General features: G+C 41.6%; 1 protein-coding gene and 1 long non-coding RNA gene across 2 annotated transcripts; one reads left to right on the top strand and one right to left on the bottom strand.

Annotated features, from left to right (window-relative positions):
• Window positions 1-618: 618 nt before the first annotated feature.
• Window positions 619-3,760, top strand: LOC109311995. Its single transcript, XR_002101679.1, has 2 exons — window positions 619-737; window positions 1,233-3,760. It is a non-coding gene; the product is annotated as an uncharacterized LOC109311995 (long non-coding RNA).
• A 3,080-nt stretch (window positions 3,761-6,840) lies between these two features.
• HINT3 (histidine triad nucleotide binding protein 3) lies at window positions 6,841-16,116 on the bottom strand. The gene is made up of 5 exons (XM_019537996.1): window positions 15,905-16,116; window positions 12,572-12,689; window positions 11,632-11,701; window positions 10,428-10,554; window positions 6,841-7,613 (listed from the first exon to the last, which is right to left on the bottom strand). The coding sequence occupies exons 1-5, from the start codon at window positions 16,067-16,069 to the stop codon at window positions 7,566-7,568; spliced, it is 528 nt and encodes a 175-aa protein (XP_019393541.1). The 5' UTR covers window positions 16,070-16,116; the 3' UTR covers window positions 6,841-7,565.
• Between the last annotated feature and the right edge of the window lie 7,967 nt (window positions 16,117-24,083).

Genomic DNA, 24,083 nt, shown 5'->3' with positions numbered 1-24,083 from the left:
ACAGTACTTATTGAAATATTGAATGTCTGTCACTATTGCTTTTCTACCCCCGTAGGTTAGAAATCCTCACAGTACTCAAGAAGAGTGAGCATATGATACAGTGAAGTTTTGTTTTATGAAATATAATAAATATTATATTTTTATAAATCTATGATGAGGTTTAGGTAACAACCTATATATGTGCCTGTATGGGATGGCAATCCCAAACTGCAATGTCATCTTATACTGGACTCGTTTGACTGCAGGGTTGCCTTAGCAGGCACCCTAACCTCCCGGTAACAGCATTACGCCTGTAACAACATTAAGGGAGAGCCATTTACTCTAGTTCTATACTTTTAGAGTTAACTGAAGTATGGAGATATGAGCAGTACCACTCTTAATCATTCTTTTCTGTTTCTGTTTCTGCATGGGTACTAAAGAGGTAGAGATACCACTGCCTTAGTATTGCCACTAAGGCATGTGTTCTGTATTTAGTAACTAACATCATCTGTGGGAATCTCACGAGCATGTAGGCAAAACCTCATAAGGTTTTGCCCACCTTAAAAACTGTTCAAGCGGCAGAAAAAAATTCCCACCCCTTTCCACTGATTGGTAGGCTGCTTCCTGATGACTGGTTTAATCTCTTGTCTGTCAGCTGGCAGCTGCATTGATCAGGTCAACAAGCCCAGAAGAGATTATTTGGAGCATGCGCTGAGCTGACAACAGTAACATTTTACAAAGGTTTCACTGGAAAAAAAGTAAGTACAACAGTATATTTGTACTAGGCTACGTTAATCCCAGGCTCGCTGGAATATACTGTGTAACTACACAGTAGGAAATGTATGCCTTTGTAACTGACTCAAAGTTTAATTTGTTTAATTTATGGACTTGCATTACTCCTGCAATTTAAATAGTTCGGTTAGTTTCCCTGTATGCTTTTCATTGTTGCAGTACTAGTGGGTGGCATGGCATAATGAAATGTTCAGGTATGTTTAATGCGCTTATTGTCCCCAGGCTCCAGCCCTAGGCTCAGGCAGAAATCAGGGACTCTTCAGTCAGTTCATGCAACAGGGTGGAGAGAGTTGAAGAATATTACTACTACTAGGTGATGGCTGGGTTTCTTAGAAGATGAAGAGACTCATGTATATTTCTGAAATGTTATTGTATTTATACAAATGCGTGATGAGATTTAGTTAAGAGCTATACACAACCAAACTATTGTTGTTATTGTTCTGTATTATTTTTTTTCGCAGGTGGGAGTGTACAACCCACTGTCAGCTCCACAAAGCTTTCTTGCAGATGGAGAAAAATAAAAAACTATTTGCTCAAACAACCAGAACCCAATTCAATGCTGTGGATGATCTGAGAAAAAACTGGCAGAGCTGGGCAGAAGATCACATTGATTATCAGAAGAAGAACCCATTCAGCAATGACGACAGACTTTTGTCGAAGCCTGTGCATGCCTGCTGTAAAGGAGATCCCACTTATGGAAGACCCCCTGAAGGATCTAAGACAGAGCATAGGGGGAAAGATGCCCACACACATGTGGGGAAGGAAGTGGAAGAGTTATGCATGATCATAAGAAGCATTGGGGAGAAAGGGAAAGATGGGAATGTGAGGGTGAACTTCCAACGGTTGTTTGAAACATACGTGACGATTTCCAATAAAGTAGTGGGAATTCTGCTGCGAGCAAGAAAACATGGGCTGGTTCAGTTTGAAGGGGAAATGCTCTGGCAAGGAAAAGACGACAATGTGATCATCACCTTACTTGAATAAGGTTTTGCGACCTAATGAATGCCATTGCATGTTTTCTTTCAGGAAAACAACATCTAAATGCCATCTTGAAAGAGGTTTTTGTCACTGCATTTCAACCTAGCTGATCACACAGGACATGGGCAGGAAGGGAATGGTCAGTGAAGAGGCTGAATAATGCTTCCATAGAATGCCAGAAGATAAGGATAGAAATAAGCATATGGATTGGCCGGTCCATTGCTATGCCATTGGATTGTTCTTGACAGTATATCATCTGCTTTATTTAGTCAGCTGTTTACAAATCACTCCAGTGATGGCGCGTCTCTTAGGGTTCTGAGTAACAGGAGTAAAACTTCTTGCTTTCGGTCTGCACTGGTTCTTATGCTACCAAGTTTAGAAGTATGCAGGGAGTAAAATCTGCATGGAATATGAGCAGAAAGCTATTTTTTTCAAAATTGCACTCATAGGGCAATTTGGGTTGTTTTCACATATCAGGACTGTAAATATGAGTATAGGGAATATCACACACTACTTGAAAAAAATAATAGCTTAGTGCAATAGCCTGCATAATTACCATGAGGGCATGAGTTGCATCTTAAATATGTTTTTAGAGTGGTACATCATTATATGGTATAGAAAAGTCTATTCTCAATCAATCTTCTGCACAACCATTAGATATCTCTTCTTCTATTCTTCCCATTTTTGCAACTTGGATAACTTCACTCTGCTTTTATCTGTTCTGGCCACCTAAAACTTACCTCTCACCCAAGAAGTTTACATAGCTATGCAAAGACCCCTCCAAGCAACTTGAAGGTGTCATTAAGATGAGATGGATCCCCTTCAGGACAGGAGGCTGCCACAACAAGGGTATTTGGAGGAGGGCTTTAAGCATAACCTTGGCCAATAATAATAGTACTGAATACCTTCACCTCTTCAAACTCCACTCCTCACAGAAGGGAGGATAACCACTCTGAAGTGTCAAATACGTGAATACTGCTTAAGATATCTCATTTGGCTTGGGCAGAAAGCCATATTGATTTAAGCTTTCAAAGCACCCTCTCAAAAGAAGAAAGGACAGTCTTTTGGTTCAATAATGCAACTGAAAGTTGATGCATATGAATTCCATTCCTCACTCTACCATGAACACCTTGGCCTTTTCTATATGAGGAAAAATCAATACCTTTAACTTCCTGTGGATGCAGTAACATAATTGAAGGCTATAAATTACTCAGGAACTCTATTTACATGTTTTCAACTATTTAAAACTACACCTAGTTGGGAATAAAAATTGACTGTTGCCTGTGTAGTTAGAATCACACGAGTTGTGTCTAAATCACTTAATTGGTCTGTGCCTCATCCCACCTGTAAAACAATAGCATTTCCTTACCTCAGAGGGATGTTATTTATATACATTGATAAAAGAGTCTTGGTAAGTGCAATAGTTTATCATGATGCTAAATACTGAAGCACAAATAGCAATTGGCATCTGCAAAAGTGTTAAAGATCAATATTTTCATTAAATATATTAATCAAAATGCAATAATTTTCTATTTTGATTCAATTTGAAACTGAGTTTCATTTCATATGATTCAATTTAAAGTAAAATAAAACTTCCTTCCTGAAATGGTTTAAACTATCAGGAAGACATCATTTCTAGTACCAGTGCTTAGAACAGAAGACTAGGAGTTGGGAGATCAGGATTCTAATCTCAGCACTACTACTTGTTTATGTGATCTAGGGCAAGTTATTTTACTTTTCATAGGATTCCCTATTTGTGAAACAGAGCTGTAGCGCGCCTTTGTAAAGCACTTTAAGATATTTAGGTGAATAATTATTTATCTTTCATATAACTTATGATGATACTCAGCCAACATTGCCACTACCAAGAAAAAGTGAAATAATTTTCTAGAGTTGTTTTTTCTTTTTTGCCAAAATTCATGTTCATCTGAAGGATCAATTATGGTATTTTAAAAATTGTCAGATTCAGGAATGCAAGTTTGAATAATAAAAAAATGCATGTTTCCACTGAGTGAAGTTGTTTTCATCTTTAAATTTAAACCCTTCCCAAAGTTTTCTCCTCACAAAAAGTCAATTGATTGAAAATACGCTACCAGCACCCCAGCCCCAGGTCCTTCAGGTTTCCAGCTGTAGCCTGTTTTTCTATATCTCTTTCACTTGACTTGCAAGTTCTTACACTATAGGGACCATCTGTATTTAGTCTTGCATTTTATCATCTTGATTTTGTCACATTTAAAAGTGGTTTTCACCAATCTATTGTTCTGAAGTGAGACTTTCATCCAATTCACTTGCTAAATTAGACTTCTAACTTTAAATTAAAATGAGCAAGTCCTAATTAGCTTGAGGTTCCTGGCTAAAGGGTCTTGCCCCTCCAGTCAGGATCAGACCAATCCCTTATTTGGAGTCAGAAATAAATTTTACCCCATGGTCAGATTGGTATGAACTATGGGTTTTTGTCTTCCTCTGTAGTAAGAGGGGCATGACCCTCTACCTGGGACCTCTTGAGCATATATTGATAAGGTGTTATAGAAGCAGGACATTGGATGCTATGGTTTTCCTGCTTTACCTATGGCAGGTAAGGGTGTTTGGTCTATGTTGCATCAGGGTTGACAGTTTTATGTAGATATTAAATTACAGTTGTATGGGATGTTTGGATTGGAATCAGTCCTGTCTGTGGAAGGGTATTGGACTAGATGATGTTTGGAGGTCCCTTCCAGCCCTAGTTCTCTGTGACATTTTTCTATCATTGTAACACTTAAAACCCTTCTTTGTTTGCTGCGTGTGCATTTGACAACACTCTTCAGTCCATTTCATTGCTTTGCTGCTGCTCAACAGCATGTTAACATGAGAGCATTAGGCTAAGGTATCGTTCTGCAATAGGGGAAGAAAATATTACATGCCTTCTCCCCCCTCCCTCAAGGCCAAGGGGAAGAAAAGCTTACTTGCACACCCATCCTGGTTTGAAGGTGTTTTATAATCCCAGACCCCAATCCTAGAGCCAAGGAACAACAGGATCTATAGACAGTAGCCTAAGAAACCCCTCCATAGGTCCCTTCCCCATACTCCAAGCTCCTACACAGAAACCAGGAAACAAAGGATGAGTTTGGATGGGTTTACTTTCCAAGATGCTTCGGTGCTTACCAGGGTTTGGGGGAAACATCTGTTCACCAGAGAGCCCCAAGGGATGACAAGGTTGAACGGTCACGAACTCCTCCATGACCGTTTCAGGCTGGACATAAGGAAGAACTTCTTTACTGTCTGACCACCAAGGTTTGGAATAGACTGCCACTGGAGGTGTTTCAAGCACCTACTCTGAACACTTTCAAAAGACATCTTGCTGGGATCCTATGATCCCCGCTGACTTCCTGCCCCTGAGGCATGGGGCTGGACTCTGATCTTCCAAGGTCCCTTCCAGCCCCAATGTCTATGAAATCTATGACCATATTGCTAAATAGAGGCAGTTGTGTGGTAATGAAGGACATCTCCTTCACATCTTGAAGATGCCTAGATACTGGCATGAACAATACTGCTGAAGAGGAGCTTTTTAGAAAAGCAAACTGATTAACTTCTAATAGTGTGTTCAAGAACTGTCAGCCCAGTCAGCTGACACTGTTATTCTCCACTGGAAAGAAACTAATAAAGGCCTCATAAGGTTTGGTTTGTCTCAGTAATTAATATGACTCAATTTACAATTAAAAACCTTAGGTCAGATCCACAAACATGCTTAGGTCCCAGAGTGTAAGGTATCTGTGCTGCCTATGCAATTGCATGGAGAGACTTGGGTGCCTAAAAATGGCCTTTACAACAGTGCTGAGCAGGGGGTACACCCAAGCTAGTACACAAGAAATGCTGACAAGAATGTCCAATTCCCACCTTTTCTAGACTTAGGTGCTTGATTGCAGTCCTGATTTTGACACCTAGACCAGACTGAATTCAGATGTTAACATCCATCCCCACCTCCCTCTCCTCTCCCCATCCCAGAGTTAGGCACTTAAGCACTCCATTTCACTGGCCAACTGATCCATCTGTATTTTTTAAAAGCAGGATCATTAGGGTGGTGGCAGTGCCCATCATTTATGTAAAGCCTAGCAGTATTAGTGCTTTACCCAGGAAATGGGACATCTTGGCTCTATGCCTCCCCCAGCCTAAGAAACCTACTTTCCTCTGACCTTGATAGTAGGGAGGTGGGAAAAGGCTTTTTGAAGCTGGGCCATGGCACAGCAAAGAATGCAAGTTCCATAGGGTCAGACAAAGAATAATGAAGAGGAAGCATGTTTCTATAGCCATTTCATAAGAGTGTTCATTTGTCCAATCACTCTTTAACACAGATAGATACAAGCAATCCTGGAAGGAAAGATCAGTATTCAAAACTTCTCAGTCCTATCTTTGTTGTTAGAGGCAGGGTGCTACAAATAAAAAAAAAAAAATAGCCTATTTTGATATTTGTCTTTTATTGAGCTTCTTCATCATAGTTTAAACTGACTTGCATCACAGTTACATATGGTTACATAAATTTATTCAGTACCATAATATTCATACATGGTATTAATACTTCTTTAAAAGGTGTTAATGTCGCCATCCTAATCTTTTATCAAGAAAGCAAGCCAACTTACACCTATAGCAAAGAATTAGTCAATGTATGAAGGTTTTAATTAACACTTTCCTAACACAATTTAAAATTTAAGCCCCAGAATCATGTGAATAAGCTCTTAGAGTGTTCTGTTCTTTGTTCTGACCCATTAAGGCATATATAAATAAATATTACAACACATTGCAGCACTAAGGCAACAAGGTGCTGGATCAGGAGATAGTATTGCCAAGACTGTGTTCTTAGAGGAGCTTATTAATGTAGTACTTACAAAAACTGAAGAGCTACCATCACAGACCAGTTGGACACAATACTGACAAGCACCATGAAAGCTCTCACACAACTCTGACCATGCAAGTGCCATGTTTTAATTTTGGCTGGCAGAGCCCCAGCTATGCCAAATTCTAAGCAATTTTTGTAGCAGTTGTGTTTGGTGAATTTCACCAAGTGACAAAACTAATAACTCATTTCCTTTGTGGCTCAGAAACATTTAGAAGTCCAACTCCAAGAAACAATTTATTAACCAAAGACTAACTCAACCTAGAAGTCCAGTGTATTAGTTCATTCCAGCTCAACCGGTCAGAATTATTGTAAACGTACAGTAAATAATTTGGCATATTCATACGCACAACAGACAAGCCATTTTAGTCCAACCCTAACATACTAACACTCATACATATAGGTAATTTACATTCTACTGCATTATCACATTGTGGACACATTATGTTTAGCACCTGCTACATTCCATTGCCATGCAAGTGAAACAGTTACATACCAACATGGATTAGCACCAGAAGGTAGTGTCTCTTTAGCACTGTCCTCACTAATAAATGGACATCACCACATAAACCAAGTACATACAAAATGAAATCTGTAAGTTCTGAACCCTACTGAAATCCCAAGGTGCTTTTTTAAAATACAAAACTAGCATTCACCGTGGCATAACCTACATGCTATTTGTAGTAGTTGCTAAAAGTCTACTCAATTTTATCATTACAATTGGAATATATTATACTATAGTTCACTAGGACTAGCGTTTCATAGATTACTCAGGTTTCTGTTCAAATATTTTACATCTCATTGTCAGTCCACCTGAGTTTATTCACAGTAAGAATTAGGTTGACAATTAAAAGTGAAAGGCATATTTGTTCTTAATAAGAAATACAAACTTTTCTTTTCCTTTTTTTTTTTTAAATCCTGGTATGATCTAGATTTAGGAAAGGTAAATTTAACTCGCAGCATTTTCAGTCTGCAATCGTTCAATCAGCTGTTCAGCCTGTAAAGAGAAGAAAACATCTTTTATCTACATGGTTGACTCTCCAGTTTATTTACTATGCAAATTATTCTGGCAAATACTAGTCAAAACAATAATTGTTACATTAGAGCACACTACACTAAACAGCGCTGCAAGTGCTTGCTACCTCACAGACGAGACATGCAACAGACATCTGATCATATCCCATGAGTCTGCTTAAGCAGGTAATTCACAACTTTTCTATTACTGGAGGATTATTAGGTCAGGAGATAGAAGGTTCTGTAGTGCTTAGAAAGTGGCTTGTTAAGAATGGGTCAATTTGACAGGAAGCTTTGGGGATGTGTGAGGAGACTGGCATTAGAAATCAAATGATTTCTAAGTTGGCTGGCACTGAAGGGACAAGGTAGAGGCCATGGACAGGACAGGGCCATGAAAACAATCAGTTTCTGCTAGGAGTGTCACAACCAGGGTTAAAAGTCATTCCCGGGAGTTTCTCCTGGGAGAGTGAATGTTTGTATACAGTCTCTATTGAGAGAAGCCACAACACAGCCCTCCAGTAGCCCAAGGTGCTTTGCTTCACCTCCCTGACAACCCTCGAGAGACCGTATCATTTACTGGACTCTAGCTGAGAAGGGAGCAGAATGTGCCCCCTTCATAGCCCACACCGTGCTGCAGGGAGAAACAGACCGTCCCCGAGTACACTGGACCAGCCAATCAGAGATGTACACTGCTGTCATCTGTCTCCAGACAGACCGAGGGAGTCCACTGAGACATGTGCACAGAAGCCCCTTGTTGGTGCATAGCATCAATGCAAATCTCTGCTTTTCAGGGGCCCTATAAGATATCCTTTTTGTTTAAACTTGTATCCAAAGGTTTTTTGTTGGTGGTGTTGTTGTTTTTTTAAATAAAATCACCAGCTTCTAGGGCCTAAAAGGGTAAACAGTTGAGGTCCCTAAAGTGTTAATCTCATGCCTCTGGATTTGTGGTCCAGGCTCTCCTGCCGCACCCCTCCCCTTCCCCCAGCTTCCACTGCCTATGACCTGGGGAACTTTTTGTAGGGGGAGGCACATGGTGTGGCGCAGTGGGAGGAACACATGGCAAGGCATGAAGCTCAGGTGGCATACAGTCTGGAGGGGCACGTGGCCAAGAGATCTGTAGCTCTCAAAAGCTGGGTAGCCCTGTCCCAGACCACTGTGCAAAAACAACAGAACAAGGCAAAATAGCCCTTACAGTTCATTTGCAAATACAACTAGATAGTTTAATTTTGTTTTGTTTTACATAGATGTAGTTCTAAATCAAGTGGCCCCCAGAACACTGCAATAAACAAAGTATTCCAGAATATTTTTCATTTTCTCATTTGTACCACTTTAAGATGCTATAAACCAGATAATGTCTTGGGTTTTTTTGAGCTAAGACTCCTTTGACTTGCCATTTATCTTTAGAAATCCTGTGTTAACACAGTAAGTGCATCTCACCAAGGGTTTTTTTAGTACCTATGTAAAAGGACTGTCCCAGTTAACATGGATACATTTTAATGCAGTAGGTTCTCTTCTTACTCAGCACATCTGTAATAGCAAAAGCTTCCCCACCTTGTCCTGTGAGCTTGCCAGAAAGCCTGAAGGACATGCTACACCAGGGATGGGCAAACTCTGGCCTGTGGGCTGGATCTGGTCAGCTGCAGACTATTTCCCAGCTGCCCTAGGCAAGGACGCACAGACAGGGGATCATAGCTCTGCCCCAGCTCAACTAGGTTATCACAGCTGTGAGGAGCCAGGGTGCCCCTGCAAGGAGCCCAGAGCATGCAGGCTACAGATCATGATTCTGCTCTGGTTCTGGAGCAAGCTGCCCCCATCCCAAGTTTCCAGCAGCTCTAGAGCAGCCCCCTGTACTGCTCTGCCATGCGTGCTGCCAGCGTGGCTCTGGCTGATTTCCATGGCAACCCCCCCCCAAGCAGATGCGGCTGGGGTCTCCATGAAGACTGACCCAAGCCATGAAGGCAGGGGCAGCTGGGAAACGGAGTTGTCTGGCTGCCAGCCGGCAGACTTTGCCCCTGCAAGGAGCCCAGAGCATGCAGGCTACAGATCATGATTCTGCCCTGGTTCTGGAGCAATGCCCCCATCCCAAGTTTCCAGCAGCTCTAGAGCAGCCCCCTGTACTGCTCTGCCATGCGTGCTGCCAGTGTGGCTCTGGCTGATTTCCATGGCAACCCCCCCCAAGCAGATGCGGCTGGGGTCTCCATGAAGACCGACCCAAGCCATGAAGGCAGGGGCAGCTGGGAAACGGAGTTGTCTGGCTGCCAGCCGGATCAAGTATTTTGCCCACCCCCGTGCTAAGTTATTCAGTCACATGGCCAGTTCAACTTTTGGCATTTCCCAGTGGAGACTAACAACAAGAATTTTTTTTTTTTTTTTTTTTTTTTTTAAATGGAGACCCTTTATTGTGGACTGGACCAAGCCCACAAAATTTTACACAACAGCTGCTGTTCAGCAGCACATATAGCAATAATATTTTACCAGGTGCCCTTCATATCCCATTAACAAATCTCTTCCATCCTAACCTCACTATATATATATGTGTAGTTATAATTTTAATATGGGCCACCCACAAAATTCAAATAAAAGGAGTATTTTCCATTCATATTTTACCACTATGGTTTCCTTAAAAAGTAAAGGTCATATCATTTCTACATTTACTCTAAATAATTTCATCCTAAAACATTTGCGTAGTTAAAAGTTATCAAAATTATGGCATCAATAGTTGGTTTGCACATGGACAATAACATTCTTGCAGAGTATCATAAGCATCTTAAAACATGAAAAGTGCACTTTCACTTACTGTGATAAACCAGTAGGAATTGATTCTGTAAATTAACCTGGACAAGAAGCCCAGCTGACTGGCTGGGGCCAGGACATGAAGGTGTAAGTGGGAGATTGAGCAGAATGGAGGCCAGTGGAAACCCATTCTTAAGAAGAAAAGTGGGAAAAAAAAAAACAAACAATACCAGTTGTATTAATTTGCACATATTAAATTAGATAAAGTAATAAACCATATTAAAAAAGAGTGTTGGTTATTCTGAAATACAGCAATGACTTCAGACATAGCAACAGATACATTTACATGATCAAATACTTGTAGTTTTCATTACTTGCATTAATGCAATCTGTAAAATAACCCTTATAACGTGAGTAGCAACTCATGTGGCTTCTATCATTTCACTTTTAACTGAGGGCAGATAGACAGCATCAGCCTGTGGAACTTATTTCCTGCCTCCCTTTATTTTTGTATTTATATACATTTTGTTACTATGAAAATCTTTTTTTTCAATATGATATTACCATAAATGCATGGGAATATCATATAAATATATTACCATAAATGCATGGGGTCTGCTCTACAGCTGAGAAATCAGCAGTCCACTGTCCCTCTCATGAAGGTGCCCTCATTCTGCTTTAACCATGGAAGGTATAGTCCCCGTATCCAAACAGGAGCCTGAATAATATTTCCCAAAGCATCTAAGAGGGGGTTAAAATTATTTCAGACAAAAATTATTTTGAATACATTCAAGATGACTAGTGCAACCATGGCCAAATTGCTGGAAAACAGATTATGTTCATTACAAGTTTAAAACACTTTTGTTTAATAGTCATGTGTAGGATGATACTACAAAAATTCAGCTCTGCTCTGGATTCAAGGACTCCGAAGCATGCTGTTGGTACCTGGTTATGGCAATCTTCTTGCTCTCCCCCATTTCTTGTCATGAAGGCAAACAAATTTTAGAAAGACACCATTTGGTTACATGAGACATTTTCATGGAAACCAAACAAGAAATAAATCTCATATAGAATCAGGCTTTCAAATCAATTCTGCACAAAACATTTTTCAGTGTATAATCCAATGACCACACACTGAGAAAGAGCCTGTGCTGTCGTTTCAAATCCTAATAAATTCTCTATTTCAGTCAGATAACCACCATGTTGCCATCGCTGCCACTATCTGTCCAATACATATCCAATATATATCCAGAAAGTAAACTATATACCTTATATCATTCAAGTCAGTAAAGTTATTTCGCTGTAGGATGGTTTTTCCAACTTCCATCATTTTCTTCACTTTTAAAATGAAAAAAAAAAAAGCACAACATTTAGAGTTCATACAATGCTGTGCATTTACTAACTGCAGGCACCTAGAACACAGGAACTTTTCTGAAACAGCCCCAATTTTGGGGGTGGTCTGAAAGTGTTTTGTATAAATATTTACACTATTTAAAAATTACATTATAAATAAAAGCCTTAGTCTGTCTGTAATGCTCCGGGCCAACTGCACATGTGCCGCAAAGAGGGCACACGCCAATTGGCTGCGAGGGCCTGGAGTGTTATGGACAGAGAGGGAGAGGGAGCAACAGCACCACGGGGTACTGGATGGACCCCCAGTCATTCATGATGGTCAATTTACTAGTTATCTCGGTAATGTGGTACCAACAATGGAGTGAAAGCTTAAGGCACTTGAAATACAACAGTAACTCTGATCTGAAAGCAGCTCAGATTGCATCTCCCTCTCCCCATTTCCCACAGAATAACCCAGAAAACTGAAATAGTGAATGAGACAAATTGGTTAACAGAACTGTGTACAATTACATTCGCAAGTTAAAACAAAAAGAAAAACAGCTGTATTAACAGGTGTCTGAGATCATCTATAGAGGGAAACTAATAAGCATAGTTACAGCAAAATAATTACTCCATGGAGTAACTACTTTATAACGGTTACTTATATTTTAGAAGACATGCCCACACTACAGCCTTATTGTGGAATTTGCTGGCACTAAATGAATCTATAATACATCGATACTTTTACTCCTCTGAATAAAATGCCTTCATCTACAAAAAAAAAAAAAAAAAGCAGCACTGAAAGATATAACACCACAAATAATTCTGATCTACATTTATTTTCATTCACATAAGGAAGGACAATAATGGCCTTACCTAGCGGTATATGTTCTCTCTTTAGAGTCTTGCAGTTTCCTACATGTTCCACTGGCACCACTAGATAATGGTGCGGGGCTCCAGGTCTTATATCTCTAAAGCAAACCAGATCTTCATGCTAATGGAACAAAACCAACAGAGTAGTCTGTTATTAAATTGAGGATGCTGGCAATCCGCAAGTAACAATACCAGTTTTCCTAAGGCTGAACCGGCATTCACGCACTATGCTGGAATACTCTACTTACCATAAAATGTATTTTGAATAGTAAATCAGATCTCTTATTAACTATGAGTTTGGCATTACAGAATATTCATCCCAATGATCTGCAAGGTTTTTGGAGTCAATCCAGAAAAACTTCCAAGTAGTTTTATATCTAGCCACTCTGCAGCCAAGCCTCTCCAACATCCAAATTCCAGTCCCCACACGGCTAAAAACAGACTCATTATGCAGAATGCAATTTGCTTTTCCTTTTAATAAACTCTACACCACTACCTCTGTGGGCGGGGGCTGGGGGAAAAGAGTGGGCTATTGAAAACAAGAGGATTCCACCTGTTTATAGGTTTGAGTTCTCAAATTGCAAAGCACTCTCTTACAGGCAGTAGTTGCACACTGACGGTACACTTCAGTGTGCAAATACTGCCTGTAAGAGAGTGCAACCTTGCTGTGCTAATGGGTATCTTACACAACGTAAAGAAAACGTAATCCTCAATTCTTATAAAGCAATCCTCCAACTGCTTTACTATCTATCTATCTCCTGAATCCTTCCCTTCCATGTATCATTTTTATATGGATAGGTTCCAAGCTCAAATGCATGGGATCTGTTGCATTCTAGCTTTTAAAGCTCTGACCTAATTTGCTTGCTGCCCTTTAGCATCACCGCATCCACCACCAACTGAGCAAAGACTCATATATGGACTTACTTTTAGAATAGCGGTTCTAAATTTTTTTAGATTCAAGGAAAAGCACCTAGCAAAAGACGCCAGCTCATTTTTCTGACAACCAAAAAGTGGGCACAATTATTCTGTTGCAAAGCGCTCAGAAAGCCCATAAAATACCAGAATTTTCTGTTTACACTAAGGATTCCTATGTGAAACCTGTGGGTTTATCTTAAGGCTAATTTCATGCACTTGACAGTGCTGATGTCATGTGGTACCTCAAGCACCCATGAAGAAGATATCAAAGCACCCCATGGTGCTGCAGCACCCTGCTTGAGAATCACTGTCTTCAAGTAACATTGTAACCCTGAAGGTCCGGGAAATATTTAAGCAGCAAAGATTTGTGGGCCATGTTTTTTAGTGGAGCAATTGCATGGCTGGGACATACTTCTGGACACGGCACATTCTGCATTCATAAGAAACTAAGACCTGCTATTTACTGGGTCAGACCAGAGGTCCATCTTGGCCATTATCCTGCATCACACCAGGCAGAGATTGGATGCAGGGTGTCCCCCACCAAAACTGTTCTTCTCTCACTTGCAGCCTCCAGCATTTAAACTATAGATATTTTTGATTCAGAGGCTGTGCCCCTGACTCCCATGCTCAAAAGCTACCTTTTTGTCAGGAATTCGTCCCATCCCTTTTTTAAACCTGGCTGAACTGTCAGCTTCCACAACATCTGTTGGCAATTAGCTCCACACTTGACTGTGGAACAAAAAGACAGCCTGTGTGAAAAAAGAACTTCCTCTTGTTTAAACTTACTACCTATTGATTTCATTTTGCAACTTTTAGCTTTTGTCTTGTGAGAGACAGTAAGTGATTAAGCCTTATTTACTTGCTCTTCACCATTTCAGATTTTTTCTTCTTTTTTAAACTGTACAGATCTAGCCACTGTAGCCTCTCCTCATATGGACACCTCTCCATACCACTAATCACCCTTGTTGCCTTTCTCTGGGCCCTCTCCAGTTCTTCTACATCTTTTTTGAGGTCTGGGGTGCAGAACTAGACACAGTGCTCAAGGTGTGGTGGACACATCATGGATTTAGACAGGGACATAATGAGACTTTTTATTTTGTATATAATTTCCTTCCCAACATTTTGTTTGCCATTTTGAGGGCTGCAGAGCTCTGAGCTGATGTTTTTAGTGAACTAACTGTTCACAATGACTCCCAAATCTGGTTCCTGTGTGGTCACAGCTAGGAGAAAACCAGAGTGTAAGCCATGGCTTGGGCTATTTTTGCCCATGTGCATCACTTTACACTTATCTATCTTCACACTATCTACTTACCTGAATTTCATCTTCCATTTAATTGCTTATTTGCTCAGTTCTACCACATTTTTCTGCAAGTGCTCACAGTCTGCCTGTGAGTCTTCACCACTTTGAATCATTTTGTTAAACAAAAACCTGGCCACCCCCACATCACTGCCCACCCTTTTCCAGATTGTTTACAAATATATGAAACAGGATCGGTCCCAAAACAAATCCCGAAAGGGAATCTCACCATTTACTTCTTTCCATCCCCAAAAACTAGTGTTCATACGTAATGTTTTTGTTTCCTATCCTGAAATCAACAAAACCAGGACAGGGCACAGAAACCAGAGGTGTGGACACAGCACAGATTTATCAAGAGGCATGAGATACTTTCACTATTGGAAAGGAAACATGACCCACTGACAAAAGACTGAAGGAACTATGAGTATTTGTTTTGGTGAAGGGGGGTTGGAATTTGACAACAGTCTTCAAATACCTATTCTAGGTGGCCACCAGGAGCAGTAAAAGGAGCAACAATTCTATATGGCAGCAAGGGACACTTAGGTGTGAGATGAGAAGGGAAGCCAAGCACTGAGACAAGCTAGGCAGAGGCTATGGCAGCCCGCTCCTGGGGCATTTTTAGGAGTGGGTTGAACCAGTGTTGCCAGGTGTATAATGATTAATGATCTTATTTAACAAATAATAGCAAAAGGGTTCAAAAAACATACAATAATTTTGGAAGCAGCTAACTGATGCAGCAGATGCAAAACCCAAGTCACTCTCAGAGCATCTTAACAAACTTTTGAGATTGCTCTCAGCACTCCCCCATGATGGCTGGCCTCAAAATGAAGAAAGAAGTGCTTCAGCTTTGAGGACCCAGTTCTCACTCGGTCACTGGCGACTCACAGTGAGCAACAGAAAGTAAATAAATTTTTTTTTTCTCATAACTTGCATATATTTTCAGCGTACCACAGTTTTCCGGAAAATATCATCATGTGGAACTTCCAATATGATCATTCCCGATTTAAAGCCTGGCCAGGCTGCGTGAGACACACACTTGCCCGGGGCGATTTCGCGGTGGGACAGGGCGCCGCCGCGTCCCCAGCTCCGCGCCCCCGCCAAGACCCAGACCCTTCCCCCCACACCTGGCAGGGCAGCAGCGCGGTGCCCGGCTCCTCCCGGCGGCCGATGCGGCAGAAAACGCACTTGTTGTCGTAGCCGCTTCCGCCGCCCCCGGCCTCCCCCTCGGCGGCTCCCGCGTCCGCCGCAGCCTGCGCGTCCTCGGGCGCCGCGGCCTCTCCGCCAGCCATCGCGCCCGGCAACGAGCAGCTCACACGCACCCCGCCTGTAGCGGGACAAGTAAGGCCTAAGGCACGTTAGGGGGAGGAGCTAAATGTACAGTCCAGTGCGAGGACCTGGAAGCGAGTGCGCAGGCGCCCTACGGCTTGGCTTCCAGCCGCGCATGCGTCTGCCCTTCCCCTGCCAGAGGTCCGCGCTTGCGCATTCCGCTGGGAGGAAAGGGAGGAGCCACGCGCGCTGTCAGGTGCCATCACCGGGCGGTTACACCTGAGTTCTTCTAGCTGAAAGTTCTTGCTGGCCCCGCCCACTGCCTGATCTCAGCAGCGGTGAGGGAGAGCGGGAAGCGCTGGTTTTCTCGCCCAGTGTCTCGGTGGGGTCCTCCCCTTCCCGGTTTCAGTTTCAAACGAATGAAGGGGAGGACCCCGGGGGAACCGAAAAGGGCGGGGGTGGGTAGGAGCGTGAGGCAGCTACGCGCCCTCCTTTCCCCGCCTGTCCAGCAGCTCGCGGGGCCGGCTCTTGGCCGCCGGGATTGTGGCCTGGGAGGGCAGAGCGGCGCGTGCGTAGCGGCCCCGCTCTTTTAGTTGCTGCCTGCCATGTGCTGGCCGGTGCAAGGGGAGTCGGTGGAACAGCCGGGCGGGCTGAGGGAAGTTCAAATGAAAAAGTAAGTTCTTGTGAGGCTTTTTCCACTGATTAAAAAAAACCTTACAGCTTTCATGGGGGGGGGAATTTTTTTTTCTTAACAATGTACCCCCAGGCCAGTGCCCTGCTAGCCCAATGGTTCCGCTAGGCTTTGGGAACTATGGGCCTCCATGAAAGGCTTTGCTCCACAGTAAAACATAATCTACTGCACAGTAAAGAGTCACTATTTACATGTGCAACCAATTACTGCACAGTAAATGAGTCTATTGAACAGTAGGGTGAACTGCACAGTAAAGCCAAATAGCATTAATCGCTCATGTAGACGCAGCCACTTCATATTCAAGCCCCCGGTGCAAAAATTACGATTTGTTTCTTTTGGAGGCTCGCGAATAATAATTTCTCAGGCACACACTATTAGCAGCACAAAAGGTATATTTGCAAATAGGGTCGAAGCGGAGACAAAGGACTCAGATCACTCCGCCGCCAAGGAAACCAGCAGTCGGCTCTAATATACTCCCCCCCCGGGCACGTGTGCCGAAACAGGAACTCTTACAACTTATTTCCGGTTCATACAAACATATATGTGATTACGTCACGTCATCCGACGCATGTGCATTATAATTAACTACTTAAGTATGCGGGGCGGATAGGCATATATGCATCAGCTAATTACGCACGCTCAGAAAGCTCTCTAGGTCACCAAGAGTTGAAATCCCCCCTCTTTCAAGGACACAGTACAGAAGCTGTAATTCAGCTGAATCTGCATGATAAAAAGCAGAGGGAGGCTGAAAGAATGTGTGATTTAGTATAAGGAAAGGGGGAAGGATGTCCTTGGTGTTTCTTCTTATCAGGTACGAGATGCAAACTGTGCAGTTCTAACAACACTCTATTCATTATGCATTTCTAATAATATTTCTACCACCCCTGTGCCCTTGCACAAGAAAAGTATGGGTGCAAGAGCATGGGGTACTGAAGGCATTTAAAAAAAAACAGTGGAAGAAGCCTCACAAAAACTTGCATTTTCATTTTAACTTTCCTTAACCCCCCTGAGCAGCCCGTCCAGGTGTCCAAACTACCACTTATAACTCTTGCCTTTGTAATGTGGCTGTTTTTTGAAAGGCCAGCCTTCAGATTCCCACAACTATGATTTTTTAAAAATTATTTTAATGTTCAAACATTGAAACCTCAGTCACATTGGCCTTTTTTTTTTGAGGCTGAATTAAAGCGTTTTCAATGTAATTTTGTGGTGTTGCTCGAGGGGGTGAAGAACCTCATGCTTTTCATGTTGCACGGAGGGTGGCTCTGTCAAACCTAGTTTGTGCAGCTGTGGAGTGATTGACTGCAGAATTAAAGCAACTAGCTGTGCCTGGTGCTGTTCAGTGTTTATTAATTATTTGGATGCTAGCATTGTAAAGCTTCTTGAACAAGTTTGCAGGCAACACAAAGCTGGGAAGGACTGTAGGCATGCTGAAGGTCAGGAGCGCAATTCAGAAGGATTGCGACATCAAAAAGCTGGGCTGAAGCTAACTGAAGTTCATTGCTGACTAAATGCATGTTGCTACACTTGGGGAAGAATAATCAAAACCACAGATACAGTATGGGTGACACCTGACTGGATGGCAGCACTTAGGAGGATCTGGGAGTACTGGTAGATAGATAGATAAGTCTCTTAAATACGAAGCTGTAGTGTGACGCAGCCATCCAAGAGGGAAATGCTATTTTGAGCTGCATCAATCAAAGTATTAAGTTCAAGGTACCTGTGATAGTGCCTGTCAGTTCAGTACTGGTTAGGCCCATGTGTGCAGTTATGAGCTCCACATTTAAACAAAAAAAGATGCGAAGAGGGGGCTGGACCCAATGATCTGTAAGGCCCCTAATAACTATGAAGTTAAGGTCCAGAGGCAAGCAGCAAAAGTGATAAAGGGCTTGGCAGGCAAGTCATATGAGGAGAGGTTGAAGGACCTAGACATGTTCAGCTTATGGAAAAGGTGCTTAAGAGGAGACACAATAGCAATCTTCCAGTACTTGAAGGGCTGCCATAAAGGAAAAGGAAAAATACCTCATCTCTTGCTGCAGTAAGAATGATGCTGACCAGTGGCTTGAAACTTCAGCACAGTAGGTTTAGAAAGGATATCAGGAAAAATGTCTGCATTGTTAGAACAGTGAGTCAGGAGAACAGATTGTTTGGGGAAGTGGTGGACTTTCCATCGTTGGGGGTGTTCAAGAAGAGTTTGGGCGGCCACTGGTTGGGGAAGAGCTGGGCACAGCTGTGCCTTTGTTGTACTGCGGGTATTTCCCATGCTTCTGGGCTTTGCTGGTTGCTGCATGGGACTGAGGGAATTTCCTCCCCACCTCCCTTTCTACTGTTGCATCATGTATATGTTTAAGCCTTCCTCAGAGGTGTTTTAACCCATTGGGTGTTAGCTGCAACTAAGGCTGGATATTTTGAGGGGTGTGCCAGCGCTCTTGCTGAGACCTAAATCCAGGTCACTAGAGGGTCTTGCCCCTCTGCTCAAGGTCAGACCTATTGCCATATTTAAATTAGTATGGACTGGGGATGGGGGACATGGCCCTTTTTCTGGGATGTCTGGAGTATAGTTACAGTTGCAGGACATTAGTCACCATGGCCCCGCTTTACCTGTGGCAGGCTAAGGTACTATATATCTTGTGTCAGGGTTGACCTTCTTAGTTTTGCTAAGAGGTTAGACAATGGATTTGTATAGAATGGTTTGGACAGGGATGGGTCCTGCCTCACTCAGGCAGAGGGTAGAACTAGGTGACCTCTGGTTCCTGCCCTACTTCTCTATGCTTCCATGACTACTCCAGTTCATTTCTATAACTTTGAGGTCTAAAGATGCACCAGGGCTTCCTTCCCCTTTTTCAACATGATGAACTCAGTACTGCAAATGAACTGTTACCTAACTGGAAAGCATTCAAATGAGACAGTAGTTTCCGAGTGCTCTGATACATTTTAGTTTTGACTTTTTACAGGGCCACTAGTTTCAAAGTTTGGAACTACACATTTTTCAATTTTCATTAACGTGTTTAGATTCCGAAGTCTAGACTGGCGTGTAGGAAGGGAACCTGCAGCATATGATACAAGGCAGATAGGGCAGGGAGCAGAAAGCAGAGCAGCAACAGAGACAGAAGAAATGGATCAGAGTGGTACCCAGGGACAACGTGGGGCCAATTTGTGGTATGCCTACCAAAAAAGATTGGCCTCTACTGATCTAGATCCTCTGGACCAGACTGGCTGAGTTCCACAGAAGTTAGGAAAGCATGTGGCAAAAGGGAATATTCTCCAAAGTTGGTTTTGTGCCACATCAGAAAGAAAAGTAATTTGTTTTAAATGGATAGCTTAAAAAATAAAATAAAATTTGCATTTGAAAGGTTCTTGAAGGCTGCATATGGGTACAATCTCATGGTTTTTTACTGCATTCACTGCATTATCTGTATCTTTAGACAAAATTCTTATGTTCCCTTACTTGTATAAGTATTGAAGTTGATGAATAAATTAAACATTCAAAATGAAGTATCTGAATGCATAAATTCCTTTATTGAAAATATTGTGATAGAACTGCATTACATATATTCAATATCCATAGTTTAAAGGGCCACAGAATTTTGATTGAACAACACTGCTTTGAATATAGAACACAGCGTTTAGATATGATCTGACAAGTATAATATAATGGAATAAACTGTAGGTAACAATAGCGAGATTATGTAAAATGTCAAACTTCCCATTTGTAACTAGTAAGTGATTTGCCACTGGTAACAACAGCAAACTTTATTAGACATTCCTGGTGCCTCTCAAAGCAGTATTTTATTAGCAGCTTCCAGTATAATTTAAAGCAAAATCAGTTAGAACCTTATTTATGGCTATTAGACCAAGTGGAAGAAAACAGTGTGAAAAGCTTATGTGCAGTGTGTTTTAGACTTCCGGCTGTACAACATCAGTTCATAACTGCATGGAATCTGGCGTAGACGTATGAATTACTGATGGTTATAAAAAAAACCACTTGGTATTTAAGTAGTTCTCTTTCTTCTTCTGCGTTCTTAAAAAAGAGGGAAAGTAGTACCTAAACGAAGCTCTACTAATAGTCCTAGAATACACTGTAACATTTTAAAACATGGAAGTGAACCACCATTTCTAAAAATTTTTTAAATGTGATTAATTGAAGACAATGCATCCTTGTCATATTTTGCTTTTAACTCTAAGATCAGGACAGCATTCTGTCAAGTCCAGCATTCTGCCATTATGGGCTTAGGGTTCTTTGTTTAAACACAGTTGTATTTTTGTGATAAGGCAGAAGTGGTCCAATAGCATAAAAATGCAGGTTCTTTTTTCTTTCTGCTTCCTTTCCTAGTTTCCCATATACCGATGTCTTGTAACACTAACTTGATTAGAGCTCAGCTGCACCTTTCACAAATGAAACAGCCTACAAGAAAAAAAATACTTGTCCTTATTTACTGGTAAATGTCATTTCATTAAAACCAAACAATTAGTAATTAGCTGCTTGCAAAATCCTGTTGTTTCAAGCCTTTTGGGAAGGAAACCCTTTATGATTTACTGAGAAAACACGTAAGACACCAACATGACCTGGCCTGTTGAATAAGGAGCATTCCTTCCCAGTTTCCTGGGATTCATTTTTCCCTCAAGATGAAGTAGGAAAAAGGTTTTTCATTAAGCAATTTGTAAGGCAGCATTCCTGAAAGTGACCAGTTTTTGTACTGCCCCTACTGAGTGATTCAAAAGAACCAGCCACAGTTCCATACATGTTTTTATCATAAGGACTAAAAATTATACCGGGGCAGATTTTCTGTTAGTGCAAACTGTCAGAACTCTGTTGACTTAAGTGGGACTGTGATGGGTTAACACCAAGTGAGACCTTGCCCCGTATAGTTCCAAAATATAAAATTAATAGGAATATGGTAGCAGACTCAATAATGAGTACTGACAACCACCCTGCTCATCTTAGAGAACGCCAGAATTATGCACTCAGTGTTTCTGCCAAAAAAATCCCTAAATTAGGGCAAAGTAAAAACAAAGCTTCATTTACAAAATTAAAAAAATTAAATATGAAATTAATGTTATGAAATCAAATTAATGTTTCCAACACATAAGAAACCTACCTCAGCTGTATTTTTAAATCAAATTTTTTTTTTAACATTAAAAGAAAAAAAAGCCATACTTGATGCATTTCAAAAAAAAAATCTATACAACAATAAATAATATGTTTTTAAAAATATGTTCCCTTTAAGTGCTGTGTACATCTGATGACCATCTTTTTCATGGCAAACAATATTCTGCAGATTTTGGTAATGAAACCTTTTATTTTTGGTTAGCACTTACGTTGAACATAAATACACATGGAACGTACTCTCTCTCCCTCTCTCTATATATATATATTCCCCACAGCATATTTTTCACAGTTACAGAAAATAAAACAAACAAACAAACCTGTTTTAACAACTCAAACACTATGAATGTCTTCATAACCATTTTTCTCTGAAGGAGTACTGGAGGGAAGGGAGTAAAAAGAATAACACAAAATGGTCCTCTTATTGATTGTTCTGTCCGTTTCTGCCTCTTAAAAACTGACTCAGATTTTATTTGTGTGTAGTCATGCTCTGATACAGTTTCAGAAAGAAAGCGTGTAAGTTGTGAAGCAGCCTGCACTTAGGATCTAGTTTCAACATCCTAGGAGCACTCAAAGAATCCATTCAAATGTCCATACTTCCACATCCTGTATTATGAAATCTTCTTTCTTAGATAAGATGTCATTATTGAAGGTGCTGCAGGAGTTGCTTCGGCCGTGATATAAGTCAGCATCTAGCCATAATCCAAATCGACCACTAAAAAAAAAAAGAGAGGGGGTGATTTATTGGATTTTGGTTTTTTTGTTTAAGTTTCAAACTTATCTGCAACAGGTAAGACCACACTGTCTTAGAAACATAGAATACCCTTCTCACTAATTTCATAACTTGTGCAACCAGTCTATCAAAGAACAGATTAAAATAATACTGACAGTTTTGCGAACAGAAATCACACTGGGTGCATCTACATAAGCAATTACTGTGCATGAATAAACGCCATAGCATATTACTCCATAGTATATTATTCCCCAAGCATGCTGTTTGAATGTGTGTCAAGGAGCTCATTGCACCCAAGCTTATTGCACCAGAATTTATTCATGTGCAGCACATTAAGCCAGGTTGGAGCAGCCCTGGCTGGCAGGAAGCGTAGAGGGGGAGGGGTCATGCTGCAGAGGGGCTGAATGGGCCACGAGGGTGCTTCAGTGTGGGGCTAGACAGCAGGCAGCCTCTGCACTGAAGCACCCTTGTCCTCCATCCAGCCTGGTCAGTGTCTACATATGCACTGTTGTGGAATTTTTTTACAAGTATTTACAAGTACTTTCCTGCCGGGGAATAAATTAGCTTACTCTGGCCTAATAAGGGCACACACCATTTAATGTGCAGCTAAATAGTCAACTGTGCAGTGAACTTCTTGTATAGATGTACCCATTCCCTTCACTATTCTTGCGTAGGATTCCAGGGTTTAGTGGGAGGCATGTTTCAAAAAAAATCACCTTATGTCTCTTCTAGAGGAGTGGAAGCCAACCTTTTGGGCAGGCATGCCACAAATTAGCCTCACACACTCCATGCATGCCACTCCAATCCCCTTCCTCTACCTGATCTGCTCCTTTGTTTTTTGATCCCTACCCAATCTCCCACTGCTCTGCCTGTCCCTACCCCAACATCAATAGGAACTTTGTAACTGACTTTAACGATCCTACAGTTACAACTCATATCTAAGTTCCATGTGCCAAACAACTTCCCCTGCCCCTATTCCACCCCCCTCACCATGTAAATTTTCATATATGACTAACATGGATGCCAATTCAGGATTAGAGGGACAATGAAAATTGACATGAATCTGTTCATAGAGGGTCTGTCCTCAGCTATTTAACAAAAGAATAAATCAAGTCAATGGACCAATGAGTATTCCAAACATATGTACTTCTATCAATATCAGGGTTGCCAACTGTAAGCAAGAAATCAGGTTAAAATGGCTGACAGTAAAGTCCATAAAAAAAAACTTTAGCTGTAAGTAAAAACACTAAGCAGTCACAGCTTGGTTGGTGCCCCAGCAGACAGCACACACCAGTGCTACCTTGTGTCCAAGCAAGGGCACAGAACCCTGTAGAGTGTGATCTCTCAGCCATGTGCTGCTGCATCAGAGGCTGCCTGTATTATTATCGGGTTAGTCAGGCTTCTTAGGGGGTCTGTGCCATGGCAGGGGAAACTGGGTTAGCAGGAGTAAAACTGGGAGGCAGGCTGGGAGGTGCAGAATGGTGCAACGTGCAGTTGAGAATCCTTTTT

This window comes from Crocodylus porosus, unplaced genomic scaffold, assembly GCF_001723895.1.
Source record: "Crocodylus porosus isolate Cpor-Errol unplaced genomic scaffold, CroPor_comp1, whole genome shotgun sequence".
NCBI classification, from domain to species: domain Eukaryota; kingdom Metazoa; phylum Chordata; order Crocodylia; family Crocodylidae; genus Crocodylus; species Crocodylus porosus.
Note: the sequence above shows the minus strand (reverse complement) of the source record. Positions and strands in the feature narration are given on the sequence as shown.